Source organism: Mercenaria mercenaria, chromosome 15 (genome assembly GCF_021730395.1).
Source record: "Mercenaria mercenaria strain notata chromosome 15, MADL_Memer_1, whole genome shotgun sequence".
In the NCBI taxonomy this organism is placed as follows: Eukaryota; Metazoa; Mollusca; class Bivalvia; order Venerida; family Veneridae; genus Mercenaria; species Mercenaria mercenaria.
This window is the reverse complement of record NC_069375.1, coordinates 28,416,879-28,443,338: the sequence shown is the minus strand read 5'-3', so window position 1 is coordinate 28,443,338 and position 26,460 is coordinate 28,416,879. Positions and strand designations below refer to the sequence as shown.

The 26,460-nt window shown below is 33.5% G+C and overlaps 1 protein-coding gene across 3 annotated transcripts; it reads left to right on the top strand.

Annotated features, from left to right (window-relative positions):
• The first annotated feature begins 6,938 nt into the window (after window positions 1–6,938).
• Window positions 6,939–24,563, top strand: LOC123549841 (uncharacterized). 3 transcript variants are annotated; one of them, XM_053524888.1, is made up of 5 exons: window positions 6,939–12,534; window positions 14,141–14,239; window positions 17,937–18,035; window positions 21,287–22,273; window positions 22,903–24,563. In XM_053524888.1, the coding sequence occupies exons 1-5, from the start codon at window positions 12,450–12,452 to the stop codon at window positions 23,379–23,381; spliced, it is 1,749 nt and encodes a 582-aa protein (XP_053380863.1). In that variant the 5' UTR covers window positions 6,939–12,449; the 3' UTR covers window positions 23,382–24,563. The 3 variants fall into 3 exon arrangements, with proteins under 3 accessions (XP_053380863.1, XP_045194217.2, XP_045194221.2); XM_045338286.2 differs by having other exon boundaries at window positions 10,238–12,534; window positions 14,135–14,239; XM_045338282.2 differs by lacking the exon at window positions 14,141–14,239 and having other exon boundaries at window positions 6,940–12,534.
• The last annotated feature ends 1,897 nt before the right edge of the window (window positions 24,564–26,460 follow it).

Genomic DNA, 26,460 nt, shown 5'->3' with positions numbered 1-26,460 from the left:
CGTATTCATCATTGTCTTGTATCATGAAGCATGAAGCAGAATTTCTGTAGAATTATTGATCTTAAATTCTTTTGACTGGATTTGACATTTCAAGGTAAATGTGTCCTTACATTAGTACAGAACATGAGTTGTCTGATGACAGCGCACTTTACCTTTCACCTTATACCTGCTTACATAATAAACTTTTGCAGAATTTTCTCAGTAGAAAAAGGGGCAATATAGTGCTAAAGTGTAAGGCAGCAATATGAAACTTGTCAAGTCATCCGGTGATGCTAAAGATGCACGGAGAATCTGAAAACATTCGGTAAAGTAATTTTTACGAAACCTGCTAACATGCAAAACTGTCACAGAATTTCTGTTTTAAAAGGGTCATACTTTTGAAAAATGAAAATTAGAGTAAGATTTGACACATGAGGTATGTGTGAAGTTTGAAAGCATTTGGCATAGTAGTTTCTGAGAAACCGACTTACATGCAAAACCTTAACAAGAAATTCTAAGTTTAAAAGGGGCATAAATGTGACAAAATAAAAGCTTGGTTATGTAATTTTTCCCGGGAGATCATGTCATAATGCCGACGACATGATTGTGTGAAGTTTGAAAGTAGTTTCTGAGGAACCTGCTTACCGGCATGCAAAACTTAAAACTTTTGTGACGCAGACGCGGGCGCCGACACAGACGAAAGGGTGATTCTGAAAGCTCTACTATATGAAAAATTTCAAATAGAATATAGCAGAGGTAAAAAACAGAGTGTTACTTGAAACCTGATAAATTTCTGTTTTATAACGTGACAGTGGTGATGCAACATATATACATTTCAAAGCAATACATGCATAAAACCTTAACGCATTTATTATTAATCGTTTTTTTTTAACGTTTTATACCTACATAGTGCCCTAACGTGTTCGATAACGCGTTTGAAATGCATATTTGTACATGTAACAATGCTGCTTATGAAACAATAGATCTATAGATCTATCTCTTTTTGTTATTTGTCACGCGCCTGAACGACAATGATGTCATTCATGAGCAATTCGCTAAATGCGATGTATTATTTCGATTCTAACACGTTACAAAGAATTTTTAAGTGCATCCTTGACGACATCCATCAAATATATGCCTGTTTTCTGTTGGTTTCTTTTCGAGCGCGCCGCTATGTTGTTTGATGCTATGACGTAATAATTGTGACGTCAGAAAAATGTACTTTGTTCATTCTAACACGACCCGATTCATTTTCCTTTTAATTTAACAAAGAAGGCTGAAAATTGTGTGCTATTATACAACAATTCATTTTTCTGATATCAGAATTATTACGTCATAACGTTAAACGGCATAGCAGCGCGCTCGAAAAGAAACCAACAGAAAACAGGCTGTCGTCAAGGATGTACTTAAAAATCCTTGGAAACGTGTTAGAATCGAAATAATACATCGCATATATCTCTTTTAATGATTTGCTCTTGAATAAAATCATTGTTTGTCGTTAAGATGCGTATTATTATATCACTCGGGCTGCGTTCCGTGATATGATTCCGTCGCATCTTTTATTCATCGACAGATCACAAAATGAGATATATTATTTCTTATATAACACACAATTTTCAGACTGTTTTGTTTAATAATAGGAAAATAAATAATTTAACGTAATTAGATTTGAAGTTTGGTCTTAAATTACGTTTTCCAATCCAAGAACGTTGATATTTACGCCAAACATACTAGTACATATTTACTAAAATTAATACTAATTCTAACACGATCTGATTCTTTTTCCTATTAAACAAAGAAGTCTGGAAACAGTGAATTATTTAAGAAATAATATATCTCATCCAGTGATTTGTTGTTGAATAAATCATTGTTTGGAGTTCAGATGCGAAGGAATTATATAATACGCATCTGAACGACAAATAATGATTTATTCAAGAGCAAATCACTAAATGAGATATATTATTTCGATTCTAACACGTTACTAAGGGCTTTAAAGTACATCCTTGACGGCATTTATTAAATATTTTGCCCGTTTTCAATTGGTTTCTTTACAGCGCGCCGCTATATGCCGTTTAACGCTATGACGTAATAGTGTGAAAATGAATCGGATCGTGTTATAATAAACAACAATTCACTGTTCTGACGTCATAGTTATTACGCCATAGCGTGAATCGGCGTAGCGGCGCGCTGAAAAAGAAACCGATTGAAAATTGGCAATTATTTAATAAATGCCAACAAGGATGTACTTTAAAGTCCTTGGTAACGTGTTAGAATCGAAATAATATATCTCATTTAGTGATTTGCTCTTGAATAAATCATTGTTTGTCGTTCAGATGCGTAGTATTATATCACTCGGGCTGCGCCCTCGTGATATAATTCCTTCGCATCTGCACTCCAAACAGTGATTTATTCAGCGACAAATCACCGATGAGATATATTATTTCTTAAATATTTTAGACTTTTCATACAATTTTGCAATACCCTACGGATCAAACTGTCATAGGGGTTATCTTTTGTTTACATTTTACAAGGTAGATACCGAAATAACCCCAATAATTTGAAATAATATTGATCTGATTCAAACTTCCCTTTATCAATAGTGTAGCCAATTGTAATTTTGACATTAGAACTGGTAAGAGAGACTTATATTATTATAATATATTGTAGATTAAAATTGTTTTCGTTGATACAGATATATGTTTAAATAGTTATTTAGAGATAGTATCATAAAAGCTTGAAAATAGGTTTATAAGTGTCTCAAATAGCTTAAAACATTTCTTTTGTGAATATTCACATGTTCTTTTTTAGATAATTGTAATACAGAAAATTGAAAAGAGCGAAAACTCTTGCCTCATGTAGGTATTTATCGGGGGTAATAATTAAGAAATTATAAAAAGTGATCACAACCTTGACAATTATAATTTAATCATCTGATTTGCACCATTAAGGCAGATGCGCCTGCCAGTTAGTTGACTTTTAGAACTTCTATAATAAAGGGAAATATCACTATCAAAGTATTTAACGATACAGTGCCACACACGTATGATATTTGTGGGTATAACTATTGTGATATCAAGAGGACTAGATTAAGTAATTTTTGCATCTCTTTTATTTCGAGATAACACAGTCGCGTTCCTCGTAGTTGTTATTTCATTTGGAAATACTACTATTTATATTTACAGGTGAGTTGAATTTCACGTGCGACTTTGTTCGCGATTATTGCCTTAGATAATACCATCAAGAGTATTACATACAGTATTAACACGTTTCTTTAAACTTGACATTTTAACTATAAATAAGTTTAAAATCTTAAAATATATTTTCTTCTGGAGGAAATTTTGATTAATTATATACAAAGATATTTCTAATTATTATTTCTACATGGTAACAGTAAAACTTGAGTGATTAAAGTTTCGCCACATCTGTTTCATGAAGAGAAGTTGGCAGTTACTTCCGGAGAACTGGCTGTTGAGAAACTAAATGAAAATAAATGGGGGTGGGGGAGATGGAGGAAGCTGTATGTGTGTGTGTGTGTGTGTGTGTGTGTGTGTGTGTGTGTGTGTGTATTGAGGGTGTTTAAAGGATACTAAAGGCTAAGATTTTTTTTTTTTTTTGGGGGGGGGATGGTGGGATGGGGGGGGGGGGTGTGAGGTTAATGGCGGTAGTGGGTGTAATGTAGATTGTTGCAGTCACAAAATACAAGAGGAAAAAAACAAATGAAATCTTTTTTTTTCCCTTTTCTTGGGGGTTGGGGGTGGGGTTAACGTGTGGGAGGGGATGTTATGTAGATTGTTGCAGTCTGCATATTGTCTCTTCACCACCTGCTTATATTCCAAGTTTGAAGGCAATACCTTTAATTGTTTTTAAGTTATGCTCTGAACACGAAATATGATGGGCATATTTGACCTTGCTGTGACCTTGACTTTTGATCTACCACCCTGGTTTATACACTTGAAGTCAATACCTTGAATGGTTATTAAGTTATGCTCTGGACACTAATATGATGGCCAATTTTGATCTTTTAGCTCAATTTGACTTGACCTTTGACCTACAGAGCCGGTTCAAGCACTCTGTACATCGTCTCATCTCTATTATTTGTAAAGGGTTACCAAAAGCACGATTGTGTAAAATTATTTAAAAATCGGACCAACAATTCCTTTCAAGAAGATTTTACAAATACTGGAAAATTTAAAACGCGCCCAGTGGCCATAATTTTTTTTTTAAAGAATTGTAATATTTTGCAACATCAAACATGGATCACCCAAGGAACGTTCCTATTGTACTTTAAAAATGGATGAATGGTTTAGAAGAATGATTAGTTTATTTGAAGATTTTAATATTTTTAGCCCTAATGGCCATGATTTTTTTATAAATCTGATAAATCTGAATACAATTAGTAAAGAAATATTTCGCGTGCAAAATTATTTTTAAATCAGACAAGATTATTTTTTAATTTCCACTATATACTCGTACATATAGGGAAAAGTGGTCACGCTCTCTATGTTTTGCTCTCTGCTATGTGTTTAGACGAATCAGAGTATTTTCGACAATGATTTACTAGCAATAAAATTTTTAAAGTGTGTTTTTTATAAACATAGGAAAAAGTGACAATGGCCACTGGCGGCTACATTTTATGATGAGTCGGATTAATTTTAAAAACTCTGAAAATAGTCAACCAAGAAACATTTCTGTCAAATTTTTTTAAAATCAAACTAGCGGTTAAGGATGGGATGCCATTTGAAGATTTCTATTTTAGCGCATGCTTTTTGACGAATCGAAGGAATGTAAAGGGTCACCCAAGAAATAATTATGTACTAAAATGTAAAAACGGGCCATCACTTTCTTGAAAGAACAATAAAAGTTTGTACTTTATGCATATAGTGAAAAGCTGTCATGTCTTCTGGTAGCAATTCTTTTTAACGCATCAGGATTTTTTGAGAAGGATTGGTGCAAAGTCGACCAAGAATAATTTTTGTAAATTTAGTTTGCATGAGAAGACGCATGTACGACAGTGTGGTCGCGATAGTTCAACCTGAGCACTATGTGAGCTAAGAAACAGACAATTCAATCAAATCTAATGTCGAATAGAAAACAACTTCTCATGTATTATCTTATGTTCATTTGTCACAGATAGATTGAGGCTATCATAGGAATTGATCTGTGACAGTTATACCGCTTTCTTTCCTTTATTAGCTTACCGGGTTGGCACAAACCAAACTGGTTATTGGTATATTAGTGGGTAATATATGATTCCTCTAAAGTATGGATGAAGATATAAATCAGTAATACAAGGTTTTATCAACGAGTTTGTTAACTATATTTACATTCCGATATCATCTATTAATGTGTCACCTGTAGATAAAAAAAATGCGCAAATCCAATGACACAGAAAGATAAAATTTACTTAACAGTTTTGGAATGTTCGTCCTATTCTGTGGTATCAACCGGAGTGATATTTTAATAATTTTGTAACATGTTAAGGGATGCATGTTGAAATAAATCAAAATCTACAGACATTAGCAAAACGCTTCTTACAGAACTTGGTAATAACTTATTTATCATTTTATTAAATCAGTAGCTCTGAAGTATGCACATTTTAAAAAACTGTATTATTTGGTTTTGACCTGTTTTGTTCCATTTTGCCCGTTTGGGACAGGCGGTCGGCCATTAAACGTATATGACTAAACTACCTGAATCAAGTTCAATAACCAGCTATATAGAGCACGCTTGCTGACACTTATAATCGTGGGCATTCCCGCTGAGTAACTTTAGGTATTTCCGCTAGAAATTAAATAGTATGCAGCTCATTGTAAATCCACATAAATGATAACAATTATTATCCCCCGCCGATGAAATCGGGAGTGGGTATTGAAATGGCGTTGTCTGCCCGTCAATCCGTCCGTCCGTCCGTCCGTCCGCAGCCATTTCTCAGTAAATAGCAGGGAGAATTTCATGAAACTTGAAATATACATGAACCAACATACTGCGATGACGCCCGTCAAGTTTTTTTAGGGATTGGTCAATTTCCCTTATATTTATTGCCCTTTATTTACTGAAAAATGCCCAAAAAATGTCCGTCTGCAGCCATTTATCAGTAAGTAGCAGGTAGAATTTTACGAAATTTGAAATAAAAATGAACCAACATACTGCGATGATGCCCCGTCAAGTTTTTTTTTTTGGATCGGTCAATTTCCCTTAGAGTTATTGCCCTTGATTTAATGAAAAATGCCCAAAACTGTCTGTCTGCAGCCATTTCTCAGTAACTATCAGGTAGAATTTCATAAAACTTGAAATAAGCATGAACCAGCATACTGCTATGATGCCCATCATTTTGTTTTGGATTCAGTTTCCATTAGAGTAATTGTCCTTTAATTGTTTAAAAAAACTCAGATTTGTACATAACAAACCAACCAATTGGTAGAATTTCATAAAACGTCTTTCATTCTTTTCCATGAACATTTTTATAAACATGTGAAGTTGTGTACCCACACCTGGTCACCACCTTGCCTTGGTCACACCCCCTTCCCCCCCCCCACGCCACCCCCCCCCCCCCAAAAAAAAAAAAAACACCCCATAAAATTCATGCCATTTTATTTTTTTATTTTTTCAAACCTTCCATGAATATTTAATTAACATGCAAAGTTGTACCTTTTCCCAACCTCACTCTCCATTATGCACACCACCCGGATCATGCATCCCTCTCCCACTCCCATTTTTTATTATTTTTATTTTTCCATCAATTATAATCAACATGTGACGTTTTGTATCCTCACACGCTCACCCCCCCCCCCCACCACTAACCCCTCACCCCCCACCCCCCAACACACAAAAACATTCATTTTCTGTTAAAATGATTTTGACTAATGAAATTATTTGCTTCTTACCAACACCCACAACTTTTTGCCCGGTATCTTTTTTTGCCATTCTTCACCATAAACCCTTTCGGCTGGGGATACCAATTCATTGAATTTGCTTGTTTTTTAAGCGTTACGGTCCTTGACTTAATGAAACCTTAGGAAAAGTAGTGGCCTTACACTTAATCTGAAACTGAGTCTTGACAAAATGATGAATCTGGATCACAGTGTGCACAAGAACACAGACTAATGAATTTCTTTCACATTTAGTACCCTGTTCCTTCATCTCTTCTGACTACCTGTATTTGAATTAAACTACTCATTCTTAAAGTTTTCTTTTTCATACTGTTTAACTACTGTTGGGTATTCATCATTGTCACAATTCATCACAATTATTACGTCATAGCGTTAAACGGCATAGCGGCGCGATGGAAAAGAAACCAACAGGAAAACAGGCTGTCTTCAAGGATGTACTTAAAAATCCTGAGTAACGTGTTAGAATCGAAATAATATATCTCATTTAGCGATGAATAATGTAACGAAATTACATTTGAGGTTTGGTCTTAAATTACGTTTTCCAATCCAAGAACGTTGATATTTACGCCAAACATACTAGTACATAAGTACTAAATACTTTAGACGCTTTCATTAAATTTTGTAATATCTTCCAGTGATAAATATTCGCTGCGGATCAAACTGTCATAGGGGTTATCTTTTGTTAACATTTTACAAGGTAGATACCAAAATTAACCCAATAATTTAAAAGAATATTGATCTGGTTCAAACTTCCCTTTATCAGTTATGTAGCAAATTGTAATTTTGACATTAAAACAGGTAAGAGAAACGTTTGTTATAGTAATATTTTAGATTAAAATTGTTTTCCTTGATATAGATATATGTTTAAATGGTTATTTAGAGATAGTATCTTAAAAGCTTGAAAATAGATTTATAAGTATCTCAAATAGCTTACAAAATTTTATTTTGTGAATATTCAAATGTTCTTTTTTTAGATAATTGTTATACAGAAACTTGAAAAGAGCGAAAACTCTTGCCTCATGTAGGTATTTATCGCGGGTAACAAGCAATTATAAAAAGTGATCACAACCTTGACAATTATAATTTAATCATTCGATTTGCACCACTAAGGCAGATGCGCCTGTCAGTTTATTTACTTTTAGAACTTCTATAATAAAGGAAATATCACTAAGTATTTAACGATACAGTGCCACACACGGGTGATAATTGTTGGTATAATTATTGTGATATCAAGAGGACAAGATCGAGATTTTTTTTTGCATCTCTTTTATTTCGAGATAACAAATAATGTTGTTTATATTTACAGGTGAGTTGAATTTCACGTGCGTCTTTGCTCGCGAACATCGGCTTAGATAATACCATCAAGTTTATTATATACAGTATCAACAAGTTTCTTTAAAATGGACATTAATTATAAATAAATCTTAAATCTTAAAATATATTTTCTACTGGAGGAAATTTTGAATAATTATATACAAAGGTATTTCTAATTATCATTTCTGTATGGTAACATTAAAACTTCAGTGATTAAAGTTTCCCAATCACGACTCCCCGCCTCTCACTTAGCTCATTAGGGAGAACCAAGAGTTATGGACCATGGTGCGGTGAGTTCAATCCCCACGGGAGGCGTTACATCCATTGTTACAGTATCTGAAATCATTTGCTCGCCACATCTGTTTCATGAAGAGAAATTGGCAGTTACGTGCGGAAAACAGGTTAGTACTTATACAGAATCTAGGAAAACTGGTTCTGGTTAACTGCCAAACGTTACATAACTGAAATACTGTTGAAAAATAGCGATAAATCTAAACCAAACTGACAAACTGCCTTAATTATGGATGCGTACTGCATTTTTAAGAACTCTTACGTAGGACACAATAACTCCTACGTACGTGTTACTAACTCCTACGTAAAACTTACTAACCCCTACATACGACTTACTAACCCCTACATACAACTTACTAGTTCCTACGTACAACTTACTAACTCCTACGTACAACTTGCTAGCTCCTACGTACAACTTGCTAACTCCTACTTACGAATTACTAACTCCTACGTACGACTAACTAACTTTAACACAAGAATCACCAACTCCTACGTACAACTTACTAACTCCTACGTACGTCTTACAAACTCCTACACATGACCTACTAAGTCTTACTAACTCCTAGGTACCTCTTACTAGCTCCTACCTACGACAAACTGACTCCTACGTACGTCTAACTAACTCCTATGTACGACAAACTTTAACACAAGACTCACCAAGTCCTATACGTACAACTTACAAACTCCAACGTACATCATACTTACTTCTATATCAGTAGGGGAAACTTGCCGTTCAGGAAATCAATTTATGGATTTCCCTAGTTCCCAAATGGGAAACTTGCTACTAAACATAGTAACTTGTTTCCCGTTCGGAAAGCAAAATCATAATATTTTGACATGTTTCCATCAAAAGGCCGAGTGCATAAAATATACATGGTATCCTTAAATGAAATATACCAATTTAAACTTAGATACTTAATCTAAATTTCTATCTCAATGAAATTTTTATTTTACTTTTATATTTCTTAATTTCAAAGCTTCCCGAACAGGAAACGCAACTTCCCCATATGTACATTTACATTGAATTGCATTCAGTCATAATTAAGACCCTTTTCCCACATAAAATACGTTTTTGTTTTCAGGTTTTTGTTCAGGTCCGTATGATGCATAATATTGCATAAAACCATCTTGGGCCAGTATAATTTTAAGGAACATAACATTTACAACAAGAACTGCATTTTTTTAAAAAAAAGTGTTGAATGATCTGGAAATATGATTTTGATTTAGCAGCTATTCAGCTGGGCAATGTTAAAAGGGTATTTCATCTGTATTATTTGTGTAACTTAAGTACTCTATGAAAGACAAGCAATTCAATATAAATCTATATAATGAGCTTCCCGATCGGGAAGTTAGGTTTCCACTTTGGGGAACTTTGAAATTGAGTCATTCAAATGTTAAAAAACAATTGTTTGGACATTTAAAATATCTTAAACGGTAAAAATTTAGATATATTTCTCAAGTTAAAAACGATGCATTTCATTTAATGATACAATTCATATTCTTATGCACCGGGCCTTTTGAACGAAACAAGTAAAAAAAGGATGGTTATATATTTAGTAACAAGTGTGTGTGTGTGTTCGGGTTTAACGTCTTTTTCAACAATTTTTACGTCATAAACGACGGTGTCTACTTGTAGTGAGCACAGTGCCCAACTTTATAGTGCTGCCTCACTGGAATATCACGCCGTAGACACGTGGCATGATACCCCACCAATTCACATTATACTGACAGGGCTGACCAGTCCTAACACTATCCCCTTAATGCTGAGCGCCAAGCAAGGAGGCTGCTAGTACCATTTCTTTACGTCTTTGGTATGACGCGGCCTGGGATCGAACCCACGACCTCCCGCACTCGAAGCGGACGCTCTACCACTAGACTACCGAGGCGGGTTTAGCAACAGGATTCCCGTTCGGGAAGTAGGGAAAAGCCAGTGGGAAAAACCCATTGGTGAACGGGAAGTTTCCCCTACTGTATGTACGGCTTACTAATTCCTATGAGGACTTAAAAACTCATTAGTAATACATGTACGAGTTTTAACCAAGGAGAATATTTCAGCAGTTGTTTTCATTATGCAGCTCTTCAGTTTTCAACTTGCGGTGTTCTGCTGTTGATTGATATTAACAGACTGAAAATCATGTGATAAGTGTATAACATTTCACGGGTATATATACTAGATATATTATTTTGTGACAACTTTTTATCATGAAAGTAAAAATGTTTTGTATAAATAAATAGTATGTAAAAAGAAGACTAAATTATATTTATCGAAACTTTTTCTGCCCCCTCGATGTTTTGCAATATCTTCTACTGATTTATGAAATTTGTCACACGTGTTAAAACTTACGTCGTAAATAACATCCTTGCATTCAGCAAAATCGAGTTATGTAAAGATACCATTCACTTTACGACCTTGAAAAGGACAAACAGCTATATCTGATTATTTTGTTTTTAATGAACGGGCAGATATCATTTGACAAGGATGTTGAGTGGTAGATATTGAATTATTTCTGATGTATGATCACAAAACAAGGCATGTAACGTTTTTTTCTGGCCGTCTGCACTTTACTTCCATATGTTTTGACATCACGAATGCAGTTTTAAACAAATTCCGTGTCTTGCCGTCTATTGTGTACTACGGTATTTGTCGGTATTTGCTGAATAAACAGGACCGAACGGTTGGGGTCACAAAATGATATAGGCTAAGTACTAGTGAACGGGGGCCTTTTTCACAAATTTAACATTTTTACACGAATTTCGTAAAATTTTGAAGTCTGATTCGCAAATATGTTGTTGGTTGACTTTTGGACATGGCTGTATTGGAAATGTGCATAAGGGGTTATTCACATTTTTTGCCAAGAAGTTAATAATAATAGTCTGATTTCATTGTACAATTTAAAGTGTTTTGCAATAATGAAAAAAATAATATATAACAATACATATTCTGCGTTTTATTGATGTTTTACTACATATACAGTGCGACAACTGTATTAACTTCGCAAATAATTTCTTAATTCGCAACATCGTACGATAGTCACAAATTTACGAACTTTTGTAAAACAGCTTTTTCATCGTACGAAATGCGTAAGAAGTTCGTACAAAAAAGCTCGTACGAAATTTTGTGAAACGGGTCCCCGGCCGATACATTTTATTAACTAACAATACACCTCACTAGAATGCTGTTATCATAGTTTGTTTGATTTTGTTTATAGTTGATTAACACCAGCCATAAAATGTTCTTATAAATATGAACTGTACTTTAACAGAATCACAAATCACTTCAGCTCATTTACATTCCATCAGTTTGAAAATCGTCAGAATTCACGATGTCAGAAATGTATTGAAATTGTCGCATTCATCCAATTTCTTTTTTAAGTCCTTTATCTTGCATGTAGATTAAATAATGCTACAACAAACTGTTGCGTGACAAATCAGGTAAACTGCTAAATCATTTACTTTACGATGACTTTAATTCAAACAATCTCTGCATCATACAGAGTTATTGTTCCTCTACTTCCGCTTCTTATTGCTATTTCATATGCATAACCCAACAAATACAACACTAAGTTCACTCCCGTAAAAATATATAAAGCTGGAGCTATACTTATCTGACTTGATGCGATCACCATTTTGTTTTATGGAATATATATGGTGTACACATGACGTCTCTTGACAAATAAAAATGCAAGAAACTTGTAGAAGGCAAGCTAAGATGAAATTTAAAGCCGCATTAATTTTTTCCAAGATATGGCAGGATAAAGAAGCTATTTTGCTTTTGTCACGATTACCTGCATTATAACGAAATTTGTACAATAAGTTTCCAAAAAGGACACCTGGAGGTTGGTTTGCTGTTCATAAAGGTGGGCCACAATTTTCAAAGACGACACTCTGTGTGATTTATATGTTCTCATTTATTTTGCTCAAATTTGTATGTCAGTTTAAGATTGAACAGATTCCGGACCATAAAACCTAGCTGAAATGGAAAAGGACACTATCCACGAAGAAGAAACAGAGGTTATAAGAAGAAGGCCAATGCATGTCAGATCTTCTACGTCGATCCCAGGTAATGTCTTTCGTATTATAGCAACAGATTCATGTTTTTGAATACTACAGTTCCCCTAAAGCCGGTTATAGGGGTATGAGGGGTATTGCCAGTTTCATTACCTTTATAGGCCGACTCAGTCAAACCGAAATATATCAATACCAAAGCTGTTGAACAATTAACATTAAAGGGAGAAATGTAGTTTTTCATGAACTAATTATATGTACAGTAGCTGTTTGCATTAGGCTAATAGGCGAGTTAAAAAAAAAGAATTGCCTGATTATATTTCGTTGCGAGCCTGGCAGAAATGTGTGATTCTTATACATTGAAATTACATTATTACGTCCATATCATTCACCTCTAGTTGGCAGTTACTTGTGGAGAACAGGTTAGTACTGGTATAGAATCCAGAAATACTGGTTAGGTTAACTGCCCGCCGTTACATAACTGAAATAATGTGTAAAAATCAAACAAACAAACAAACTGTAGGAATTGTACGTCCGTTATCAAAAAGGCTCACAATTACAGTTCAGCTTCGTTATCTGTAGTGTCACGTTATGTATATTTCTTAATCCAAAACCATACAGCAATAATGAACAAAGAGCATCTATTAAAGCATTTTTTTCATCAAGTTTCAGCAAATAATGAAGATTAAATATACTAATATACTAGTCTGCTTTAGCTTGGATTTTCTTGTTCCAGCAGAGAGATATTGCCAGAGGCCTCAGTGTCCGAGTAGTTAGTCGCTGACTGTGACTGTTGTGACTCTCATAACTGTGGGTTCGAAACCTCGTTTGGGGTGTATTACACTTTCATGGGAGGAATTTACCCAAATGGCTTATTGAAGGTCGGTGGCCCGCTCGTGTCTCAGATAAAGTCCGGGCTATACCCGAGATTTTCCCCTACCACCAGAAAGCTGGAAAGGAAAGTCGCTAAACGACATGAAATCGTGTCAGCGTGACTTAAAACTAAACAAAAAAAAAAACGACACTGCCCCCCCCCCCCCCCCCCCCCCCCCCCACCCCGTCAAAAAAAAAAGATACTGTATTAGACTTTAAGCCGTTAAAGAACATGACAAAGTGTACAGTCTAAAGTCTGACCAACAAATTACAGTACTTGTTTGTTGTTAGGTAGGCGGTCAGTTTAAGTAGAAAAGGATATACAACAACAACAACAATAGTTTATTTAAGACTCACTTTTGTACACACATTACAAATAAAACATGTATGTTATCCTTTATCAATTGTATACGGCTGATCTATGTCACACAAATATAAAAATAATGTATTTTTTATCTAATATTGCTTGATAGATTTTAATACAGTAACAATATTGAACAATTAAATCAGTTAGTCCAGTAATGGAAATTTTGTACATTAATTAATTAATTGAAATATTGCTACATGTATTCACTTTTTATTACAGTCATAAATTAACCTAAGGGAGGTTCATTCGACAATTAAAACCATTTACTTTGCACGATTGCATAACGTTTATTATCCGGTCAACTTTATTTTTGAATCATTAATTGTGAATACGTTATATTATTGTCTCCGTTATCTAAAATTTATTTTACATTTTTTTTTCATTTGATGCAACTGAATTTGTTAACCATTACCAGATTCAGAAGGTTTAATCCTAGATGATGTGGAAAAGGACACTTCTGTCAGAGAAGATAAACATAAAGAAAATCCATCACCAGTCAGACCTTCTAAGCATAAACGAGGTAAAATAAAGATCACTTGTATTCAAACTGATAGCTAAATATCTGAATTTTGAAAATTTCATTTATTTAGAAAACAAATCATGGTTTTGTTCCTTGCACATGTGCATGAATTACAAAATCTAAACTGAACGTATTTAATGAATGTATGTTAAATTATACGATAAAGTTTTCAGATACAAATAAACGATAAATATATAGATTTTCGTGTATGCAACATGTTTTCTCAGTCAGATTTGGAACAATATTAATGTACAATTATAGACTTGTATATAAAAAGGATAAACTATTTTGTTTTTTCTTTTACACTTCTGCCTTTCACTGCAAAATTGTCGATCAGACTCACGAACCATTAATATCAGATCGCGAAAATTACAGTGGACCAGATCGAAATCACTTTTTTCGAGTCATTATTGTTTTCACGCGCGTGCAGGGCTCCATATCAATCAAGAATTTAGCAGCATGGTACATATCTCAATACCATATTTTTTCGACGGACAAATGCTTCTGGTCAATTTGAATATCAATGTCAATCGGTGATAACGTGTTATTTTGACAGTATATAAATTAATAAAGTTGTAATCATGACCAAATATTACCAGAATGGTGATAAGAACGGTAAGTAAATGAATAAATCATTCTAAACTTCTATTTTGATAAAAAATATCTCTGCTCCTATACTGAACATTAAATATTATCCACATTCAATCTCTATGGAAAATCTGGATAGGTCGTCTGCAGACACGGCCATCTTCGTTGCCGTTGATTATATAATTATTAATAAAAGCTTATACCATACCATACAAGTATTGCATGCCAAACCTGTGCGATCTATTATGGAAGAAATGTAAATTATGTAAAATTTGTTTCAATCATGTAAATATGTTGCCCATGTATGTTGCAGTATTCAAGCAGAGTAAGGGGACCATACAAAATGTAAATACTCAAACGGACATATCTTTATACGTATGAGGCTGTTTTAAATGATGAATACCAGTTGAAAATGCCGCCAAACTGTGTACATAATAATAACACTAAAAAGTCGTAGGAGAGGTACAATAGATGTAGTGATAACTCAATATGTCTACCTCTGTTTTCCCAGTTTTTGGTACGGTATTTGCTTACCATGATGAGGTTGGGTAAGGCTACCCAAAGCAAAAAAGAGAATTAACACTGCTACTGACTATGCAATTCAGCTAAACGTGCCACAGAATCAGAAATTAACAACTATTTGAGGAAACTGTATAGAATTCTCACAAAGTGGAACTTTAAAGATGAGCCCCTTCTGAGTTCAATCTTGAAGAAACTACAATATATCGCTGATAAGAATATCTTCTCCAAGAACATTAAACTAGCGTCTGTTGAAGTATCGACCTTCACAATATGATGGGTAATATGATTTGGTCTTGAATGCCAGACACAAAAACCACCTCAAAAATGCATTGATTGAATGGAAGAATAAGACTTACATCAATGCATCATTTTGTTTATTCCCGTCTGTATTAGCCATCATCTACAAACAACAGCTGACAGTTGTTATCACCCCTTAGAGCTTGCTTGGCGTTGAGTTAATCTTGCCATAAATTCATACTGGTTATGTGCTATCGTAAAATATGATGTCATTGAAATAGCCGTTAATGTTAACAATTAAACATCTAGTATTGCAAATACACAGACATCGTCGAAAAAGCCTGGAAATTATCCATACAACTCTAATGGCTGCTCCCTCGACAGAATTGGCCAGTAAAGTGTCAGGATACGAGTTATATGACCCAGGGAAGTGCCTATGCCTTTAGTATCTTGAACAATGAAATTGGTCCAATCGCTACGGTGGCTATGCCTTAGACTAGCTGACAAAAGATGTAGAATGTCCTTTGTTAAAACGTAGAGCTGGTGAGACCATATATCTCATATATAAAATTTTCCTCTGACTACTTTGCCCAAATGGTTCGTGTACCAATGATTCGTAAATTATTTCATTTATGAGCAAGATAATTTCAGGGATCAGGCAAAAATTGCTCAATGTTTTCAACTATCAACCTTCAACTCAAAATCAACTCAAACTCCTATAGGCTGGAGATACTATAATTGACTGGTCTTTTTGTCGAAGTTCCCGTCAGACCATGTCTTTGAACAACAATGTACATAGATGCTCAGCCTACGTCCTCTTAATTAAAGCTGTAACTCCATGAATTTGCCCTGACTCCTGGATGCTCAGCGCCTATATGCTATCTCATGTAGCATTCATCTACCATATAGGTATAACCCCGATGCCTTGGATGTACTTCGCTAACAACGCTGAACCTCGTCTATAAGCTGGAACTCTCCTACCACCTCAGTAGATTTCCAAACTCTAGGTCTCTGTCTCAGCTTTCCGACGCTCAGACTATATTTGCTATCGTATATAGCATTCAACTACCCTTAAGGTAAAACTCCTATGCGCTGGCCCTATAGCTCGAAACCTTGTTGAAATTCTGCAACTCTTCTTTAGTCTATGAACTTCAAACGTCTTCTTTTTAATAATTTATCCGTTGTTTCAGGCACAAGCGGCCACCATATTAGAAACAAAGACCTACCGCAAACCAGCTGGGTTACTTCCTCACCTGAAAGAATATGACCATAACAGGATAATAATGATAGAAATCCATACCATAATTTCATTGCATATGTATTAAGAAAATTGTAGTTTTTGATAAATAAATTAATGACACGAATATTAAAAGAACTCGCCTACAGATCTTTCGACAACAAAGATAAAAAGAAAATATTAAGAGATCGGGAAATTATTGCTGTAATTATTAAGAAGACTTTGAAAATTATGAAACACATGGGAATTAGTTCCTTTTACTATTTTGTTCCATTCAAAATTGAAAGGAGTTTGTAACGGGTACCAAATAGAGTTTCTTTATGAACTGTTATTAAGTACAAATTCCCCCATGGTGAACTGGTCAAGATTTTTGGTATGCTTTCATTGTCGAGGCAACACAGTCTCAATTACCGACTCAGCCGTGTTTTTTCTTATTTTAGCACTTTAAAGATAGTTTAGAATTGAAATCATGTTCTAATGTTCATAATATGACCAAGTCTAAATTTTAAAGAAAGATAATTTTAGCCAACATAAATATGACAAGTGTATCCAAGATGTTTTCTTTTGAACATTGAAGACGGTCACTGTGCAACATGCACATAGATACGTTACGACTTTTTCAACCAAAGTGGAGATATATTTAAGCATACCCAAGACACCAACAGTCCAATATACGAACGAAAAAACAGATCGTAGTTAGTAACAAGACATTGCCATTGGAATGAAACGTGTAGACATGTCACACATTTTAAACTTATAAAACATAACTGCTTTCTTTTGATTAGATAGTTAGATCGATAAAAAGCTATTTGAAACAGTCAGGGTTATTTACGGGATACATGTTGAACGAATAGGTCAATTATACACGCACGCAAACATAACACCATTATCTAGCTACAAAATGCGAATCTTAGACGATTTGAAGAATCAAGTAATAACTTGTCTTTGAAATTGTAATGTGTATCTGTAATTATGAGTTTAATTACAACCAGCATGATCAGATGAGTTAATTTTGTACCAATAATTTATCTTATTTTCTTTGTTTACAATAATTTGTTTTATAGTTCTTTAAAATATTTGTTTAATTTCATCCAAATGGTATACCAATTTAAGGTTTAGACTCAGGGTGGTCAAGTTTTGATGACACTTACTTGGAAGAAGAAATACCAAAAGAACAACCATTGTTTTCCCGACTTTTCAAGCCAAAACTAGGTAAAGTATTTCGTACCTGGATAAGACAGATATTTAAATATCTGTCGAATTTAAGTAACTTTATGCGAAATCTCTATGCCAATTGGAAAGGTCTTATATATTTAAGAGCTAAAATTGAGATTTTGTATATTTAATTTATAAATGAAATACAATTAAAACATTTAAATTAGACTAATAAGTCCTGTGAACTTTAACTCAACAATGGAGTCAACAGTCAACGTAAAACATCCTGTCACTTGTAAAAAACGTACCTTCTCAAACCTTGTCTTTAAATAATTGTCTTCATTAAAATAAGGATTACGAAATATTGCTTGGTAAAATCGTGACGTATAAGTGTTTTCCTTCTTTATTTGATCGTACTTAAAACATGAATACCTACCATAATGTTCAGAACTAAAACTGACATATTGGTCCAACATGAAAACAATACGTTCTCCCTCCAGTACAGTCATTCATAATTGATTACTGTAAGGTACATCAAATATAATGTACTATTGAAAATTATAAAATCTGCTGAAAAGAACTGATGTCTACATATCACGGGGAGTACGGAGAGTTCAAGTTTTAGATTTTTTACGTTAATGGATCCTAGCGCTTTTCATAATTTATCATTCAGTGTTCAATGATGTAATTGTTAATGTAGACACATTTAGGCATTTATCTTCCAAAATCAAAGTTAATTCACTTTACTTTATTCTTACTATTTGTGTTAAAATATTGAATCAAAAGCATGGTAGTTCAAGTATCACCTAAAAGACGGTTTCAATCAAACCGAGTCTGCTATTATTCTTCTTGGTTGCATTCTCTGCTTCCAAAGGATCTTTTTACAAATTTTATTATCATAGCCCCATTTATTGCAAACTTGAGATATTGATATCATTGAATATGAATTAAAATGCTGCATAACCTGGTACATCCTTATTTTCCTCTGCGGTCCAGTGTTTAGAAATATTGTTTCTCCACAATTTGACTTTAAGTTTAGATAACAACCTGTCGTTATTTGGGAACAACGAAAAATACATGCAGAATTTAGACATGCGACATCATAAAACATAAAACTTAAACGTAGCTCAAAATCAAAATAAAAAAATAAAAACAGTATTATGTAGTATCTTCATGGCAGACAAAGTTGACGTTAACGACACTTTAATTTTGAAAGTTATATATGTATTTTAATGTCATGTCTCAAAAACTTTTAAGGACGACTTTCAAAAATGTATCTAATTTAGTGGAAAACAATGAAGCATTGCTAAAGAAACGCGATTTTAGTACTGCTTTTTCAAAGACACTTTCATAATAAAGATACAGCAAACCTAAGTTTGATATTTTCTCGAAAACTTAAATGGGTAGTTACGACAAATCGTTTTTCGGCAGGCGATATTTATAGGCGGGTGACAACCACAATTTTCATACAGAGTGAAAACTGGACCAAACCTTTTCATGGAAGACATTAAACCTGATCAAAAGAAAAACGGACTTAAGGTAGTTCTGCCCGTTTGATAAACCGAAAGTGATGACGTAACGTCATTTATCTGGAAAACGTAGAATAACGCCTGAATTCGGCGTACGGAAATGAAAATCATTTTATGAATTGATGTAAACCTGTGATTGAATTTACTACAATGACACAGTTACTATCTTTCTAAACTTAAAATATGATATTAAATCAACTGACACGTTAAATATTTTATAATAGTATCTTAAAATTAGCGTGAAATGTGCGGTTCACTTTAAACTTTGTTGATTATCAAAAAATAAACACACGGACCTATGTATTTTATTTCACCAAATTATAGGCCATATGTTTATTTACAACGGTGAGAAATTTCATTAAAATCTACATTGTAGAACACTTTCTATTCGCAAAAATGTTATGAAAGTTATAATTTTCCCATAGACTCCCATTATGATAAAATGCGAAAGGTCCAAATTTTTAGTAAAAAAATCATGCACACGACCCTATCTTTTTTATTTGCTGACTTTTCTAAGTATATTCTGAAGTTTTGAAAAATCAAAGTTTAATCAAATTCTACATTGTAGAAAAAATTGTTCCAAACGCGCAGAAATACCTTAAATTATAAAGATAAAAGATCAGTCAGAAACATTTAAAAGTGATGAAGCATCCGATAAATAGAGAATATTAGGTTACTGTCTGATAAATTTAAATTTATTAGGCAATAAGAAGAAAATATATTAGGCGAGGCTCTGCTGAGCCATATATTTTTTCGTTGACGAGCCTAATATTTTTTTTTCAGACAGTAATCTAATAATCTGTTTATCCTACCTGCTCAGAAAATTGGGGAAAAGTCGTTGGAAAGAGCATCAGCGTGCAGACTTGACGTCATATATGACGTTTGCAAGTGCAATTCAATTTGTGGATACAACTGAAAAATGCAATAATCTTTTTTGTTTCTGGATAAAATTTTTGATATCACCACTTATTTTCTTAGTTAGCACATTTCCAATACAATGATAACGGTTTCAATGAAAAATTCGGAAAAAAATTGTTTTCAAAATTTTCGGCTGAAGTGCTGTAAAAATGAAAAATAGCAATAACTTTTTTATTTCTAGATAAAAACCTTTGACCACACATTTTCTAAGTTCTGACATTTCTAATACAATGGTGACGGTTTCAATGCAAAATTTTGATAAAATATGTGATTTCAAAAGTGATATCTTGACATTGACTAAGCAAAGTTTATTAGGCCGATTTTGTGCTATAGCTTGTATGAGGGTAGGATAAGGTGCGTTTCAGCTTAGTTATCACATAACAGTAAACAAAAAATATACCTGGGCTTACCTTGCCTTTTTTTTCAAAATCTTTATACAGGTCGCTTAACATACAATCAATAATTATAACAATACTGACTTTATTTCAAAGTCTCAAATATACTCATAAACTTTTACAGGAGTTTGTGTTTGAGTTTGTTAATATCAACGTTTAGTGTTATCAATGTTATCTTATTTACAAGTTGTTTCAGAGGATGTATTTCATAGACAATCTTAACATCTAAAATAGGTTTTATAACTAAATATAGTAATCACCTTGTCATTAATCAGATTTATGAAATATTTCAATTTTATTCCAATTTTTTGTATCCATTAATAAGGATTTCATGAATCATGTTTGTGAAACAAAACTTTCCGAATTTCTCACTAGAAAATATTTATTTGGATTGTCATTTTGTGTGTTTTCGATAGCATATCATTTACTATAAAGTTTTAAAATAAAATGGCTTTTTGATTGACAGACGAAGATTACCAGGAAGCAGTTTCTTCGCTTGAACTGGTAGACAACGAACGTCTCAACGAAATGTGGGCAAAAACAAAAGAAAATGAAAAGGAAAAAAGAAAAGTATTTGAATTGTGTGACAATACCTGCAGCAACATCATGAAGCGACATTCAGGAAAAGTTCTTAGCGTATTGCCAGCTTATGATCCAATCGATAAAAATAACATAGTATTTGTATTAATTACCAAGGAACCTATTGATGAGACAGAGCTTGATTTAGAGTATTCAACTGTGATTCGACCTAAAAACACGTATAGTGAGGAGGCTGCCCTGGTAATGATGAGTAAAGAGAACAATGAACACAGATTGTCTTTCAAAGAGTCTGAAAATATAAGACAAGCAATTAACAATAAGGCAAAGGAGCTAATGCAATGTCACAAGAATCTGTCTGTCATTTCTGGGAGTGGAGTTCGGTCAAAGAATTTCAAACAAGGGAAACCTGAAATTATCCAGGAGGCATGCATAGTATTATATGTCCATACAAAAGGTAAAATACCGTTAGATGAAACTGAATTTCCAAAAGAGTTGGACGGCATACCGGTGGATGTGAGGGAAGGTGAATTTCAAAGATGTGTTTCAGCTAAGGAATATCAACACACGCTGCAGATGGGGTGTCAGATAGAATCAGGAAAGATAGGTACCCTCGGTGGTTTCGTGGATCACCCAGAGTATGGACTTAGCGCAATTACGTGCGCTCATGTTGTTTTAGATGATGAAGAACTTCATGACTTACGTAGGAATTCTAAAAAGACATGGCGCTGTAATGAGAAACCTATCTATCAACCAGACATTTCAGACAAGGTCAGAAACTATTGCGGGCAACTGAAAGAAGCTATCTATAAATCAGGAACTGGTGACAACTCGGGTGTTGATCTTGCCGTCTTCCAGATAGAGAAACGAGCTCCTGAAAGTGGAACGTTTCCGGATGTCAATAGCACTACAACTGGTAAAACATTTCGCCCTTGCCACTGATACTATTCATACTTGTTGACATTCTAATAAAAATAGCATTTTGTGACTGCAGTGAAAATATCAAAAGTTAACAATGACATGTTTTTCAAACAAACGAATTAAAATAAACAGAAAATATTAAACCATTTCAACGAAAACCATTTAACCATATTCATAAATTTATCAATTGAATATCATATTCATTGTATATTCTTGATAATCATTGTACATATATCTCGCTTTTGATACATGTACACACCTTAAAAAAAGAGATAATCATTTTGTTTTAAAAAGTACTGGTTTGGTCATTTTTTTCACTGCAGCAATTTTTCTTGGAAAACAAAAATATGTAAATAAAAAAGTATAAAATTTCCTGATGACGTAGAATACATTGGCAAGTTTTAATCACCAGTAATTTAACTTGAAATATTTTTTATGCTGTTAAGTGAAAGTACGCAAGAAATCACTGAAGAAAAGTATTTCGAAAGCTTTTAGTGTGTCATTTAATCACTTTTATTAATATATGAGGGACTTTGTGCTCAAACAGATAGTTTAAATCAGAATAAAGATAAATCGTTCCTACAAATGACTACATTTCCTTTAAAACACAATTATTAATTTCAGATATGGTTTTCGAAACGGGGAAGTTGTGTTCGTCAGTAAATGAAAATTTCAATTACGTTATGAAATTTGGATGTACAACAAACAAAACAGAAGGATTTGTCCAGTTTTCAAGTTCTGCTGTCAGATTGATAGAACACACTCATACATACAGAGTAAGTTCGAAAGATTACACATATAGTTTGTTTAACCAGTTTGAAATCCGACCAATTCTGAATCAGCATAAGTTTGTCCAGCCAGGCGATTCAGGGTCACTTGTTTTCAAAGAAGACATATCGCGTGACTTATTATGTATAGGGATGGTTGTAGGTGTCTTCGAGCCATGTGGAAACGGCATCGTAATTCCTATTTCAGCAATAAAGGCTGAACTTGGTGTATCAGAGTTAAAAAACTTCAGCTGGAACTTATTCAAAAGAATGGATTCACGTTTAGCAAAGATTGAGAACCAGTTACAAACCTTACATAGCTTGCTGTCCAGGTGAAAAACAAAGAAACAAAAAAGAAGAAGAAAAAAAAAACAACAAACAAACAGAAAAACAAGGCTACGACTTTTATGTCGTGTTACTGGTACTGTTTAATTTCTCAGCATGAACATTTCGGCCTGGGTGGTTCCAATACTCCCGCTTTCATAGCTTTGGGTATTGTTTAATCACCCCTTGGATATGGTGCCTGCTTTTTAATTTGTCTTTTGGCAGTTCCTGTGATATGCAGGCTCCATAACCTCAGATCCACTTTCTAAATTCCAGTTTGTTTAGTTCTGCTCATTGTTTTCTTGTTTAGGGCAAACCCATTATTTTAACTGGGGACCATACGCCGCTTTTCATGGAATTACACGCTAGTGTAGCATTGAAGGTTCCATGTGCACCGCCGCATGAACACATCTGCGGATGTCTCTAAATTGTTTTTTGTACTTTTAGCATGTGTAAATGTTGAGTTCTGCTCAACCCGGGGCTAGAGGGCGTGGACAGTAGCATGCATTTTAACTACCGTCCATGAACAGGCTCACTCAAACCGAACCTGCAACATTTTCGTTTTTGTTGTTTTGAGCGACTGTGGAGTTTCCATTTTTTTTCTATTTCATTGAATTGCTCGCAATACTATGTAACATTTTGTTTAAATTAAAATTGAATCAATTACTAGTAAATAAAAATTGAAACTGAAATAGAGAAAAGGATGAAAAACTCGTAGAGCTTGTACATATCTACGTATGGGATGCATTAGCAAAATAATGGACTTTCGATGCAGTTTCGTTTTTTTACCTTATCGTTTTTGACACGTTTGTAATTTAGAAATTATTTGGAACCTGTGAGTAGCTTTTTTGTACCATGCTGTAATATTGTGTGTATGTGTCTAAGACTGAAATTATGTTTAGCAAATAAGGAGTAGTGCACATGTTTTATTATAGTTACTTCTTCGCAGTTAACTTCACTTTTAAACAGTCTAAATTCATTTGTATAAGAAGTTATACAGAAAATTTTATACAAGCAACAGACAGTTATATTGTTTCAGTTTTATTGATTTTTTACCATTAAAGTGCCTTAATTCGTTATATGAACTTAGATTTAGTGGTTAATATTACATGATACATTTGCAATTTCATTACTTTTCATACTGTTATTGATTTTATATAAGTACGGTTCTTAATGTTGCTGTTTCTTACATCATTTCTGTGTTACGTACTAAGCAGCTGAACAAACCAAAGACACCTGCTGTAATATATAATCCGGTACTTACTCTCCCACAAAATTTATAACTTTTCTGTAAGCAGCAGCTAGTTTAGTTAAGTGAATAATTAATTGATCTATTGTTTCTATTCCATTATTATTAGAAATTAGATTTTTATTGCTCATTTATATAATTAAACTTTTTATTTCTAAATTAAATTTGTTCAAGATCGCTAAATGGTACCCAACTATTAAATTTTTCATTGTAACCTTTCCATTTTACTAAAGCTTGCTTTTTCTTATAATTTCGTCTAATAACTTTTTCTATTCTAAAAACTTCTTGTGTAGTAGGTAAAAGTTCTTGTTCATAAAATGAACCTTGAATTATTTCATCATTTAAATCTTTAATAGTGTATGTTCTGGGATTTGTATTATTAATTTTATAAATTATAAATATTTCCTCTGTCCAGTTTGGTGTATATCCTTTTTCAAAATGTCTTTTAAGTTTGCTTAAACAAAACTCGATCACCAATTTTAAATTTTGCTTTGCTCTTTGGTATCTTTAAATCACCATATAAATTAAAGTAAACAGTACCTTTATTTAAGTTTTTACTAGCTTCGGTTGGTGTCATTTTTATACTAGAATGTTTTGTTTTGTTATATTTATCGACCATATCCTGCAAATTATCTAAATAAGTATAAGTATTATTTGCTGTAAAATATTTCCACATTATTCTTTTTAAACTTCTATTAAATCTTTCTATTACTACAGCCTTTCCTTCATTAAATGTATGATACATATTAATTTTATTTTTATTCAAAAATGATTCAAACTTTTATTATAAAATTCTTTTCCTTCATCTACCCATAAATTTACTGGTAATCGTCCTTCTAAAATTATTTTTCAAATGCTTCAGTAACAGATTCTCCAGTTTTATTCTTTAATGGAATAACCCAAGCATATTTACTAAATATATCAAGAACGGTTAACAAGTACTTACTCCTTTATTATATTTGAAAAAGCTTGCATGTCGACTAAATCAGCTGACCAAGTATCATCAATATCATTAACTATCACTCTTTTGTTCCTAAATTTCTTTTAATTGGTTTGTGTAATTCTTCTGCTAATTCATCGCTCCAGCGGTAGCTCAGAGTTACCGGCTCTGCAGTGATTCCGGGGGTATACTCTACCCCCTTTTCCCGTTTTTTGACTTTTGTTTTTGTCCGAGACCAAGTGTGTATTTCGTTTTAATTATAGGTTTCACAACTAAATGTTTTGCAATCTTTTCTCCAAATGTTTTTGATTTAGTTTTATTTAAAATTTGGAAAGCATTTGCTTATCACATGTACCCTTTTTTACATCACTGTCATAGCATAAATCATGGTCCATACATACTGCAGCCAGTTCTTGACAGGGGGTCCATTATCTAGGGGATTTCCTGGCCACAATAATTATATCCTGGAAGTGTTAAACCTTTCTTAGGTAATAAAGGTAACATTGCTTTGTGAATATCTAAATTACCCCCTGTACTTTTAACAAACTTTGATTTCATCTTTCCACAAGATGAACAGGTAGCTTTTATCATTTTTCTCCCATTTTTTGTTATAACATAATGGGGGTTTATATTATCAGTAAATCTTCTTTCTTTCAAACAATATATTTTATTCTGTAAACTCATCTATATCATATGTATTTAAATTTAACTTTAAAAACTTTTAATTGGGTTTAAAACCTGTGGATTTTAAATTGGCCGGCATTGGTCGGTTCGGACCAAGGGTTAAAAGGTCAAATGGGGTTAGATTGACTTCGCACAAACAATTCTTATACTACTTGTACCAGTTCAAACCTGTTCTCCGCAAGTAACTGCAAACTTCCCCACTTGAATAAGAGGTGAAG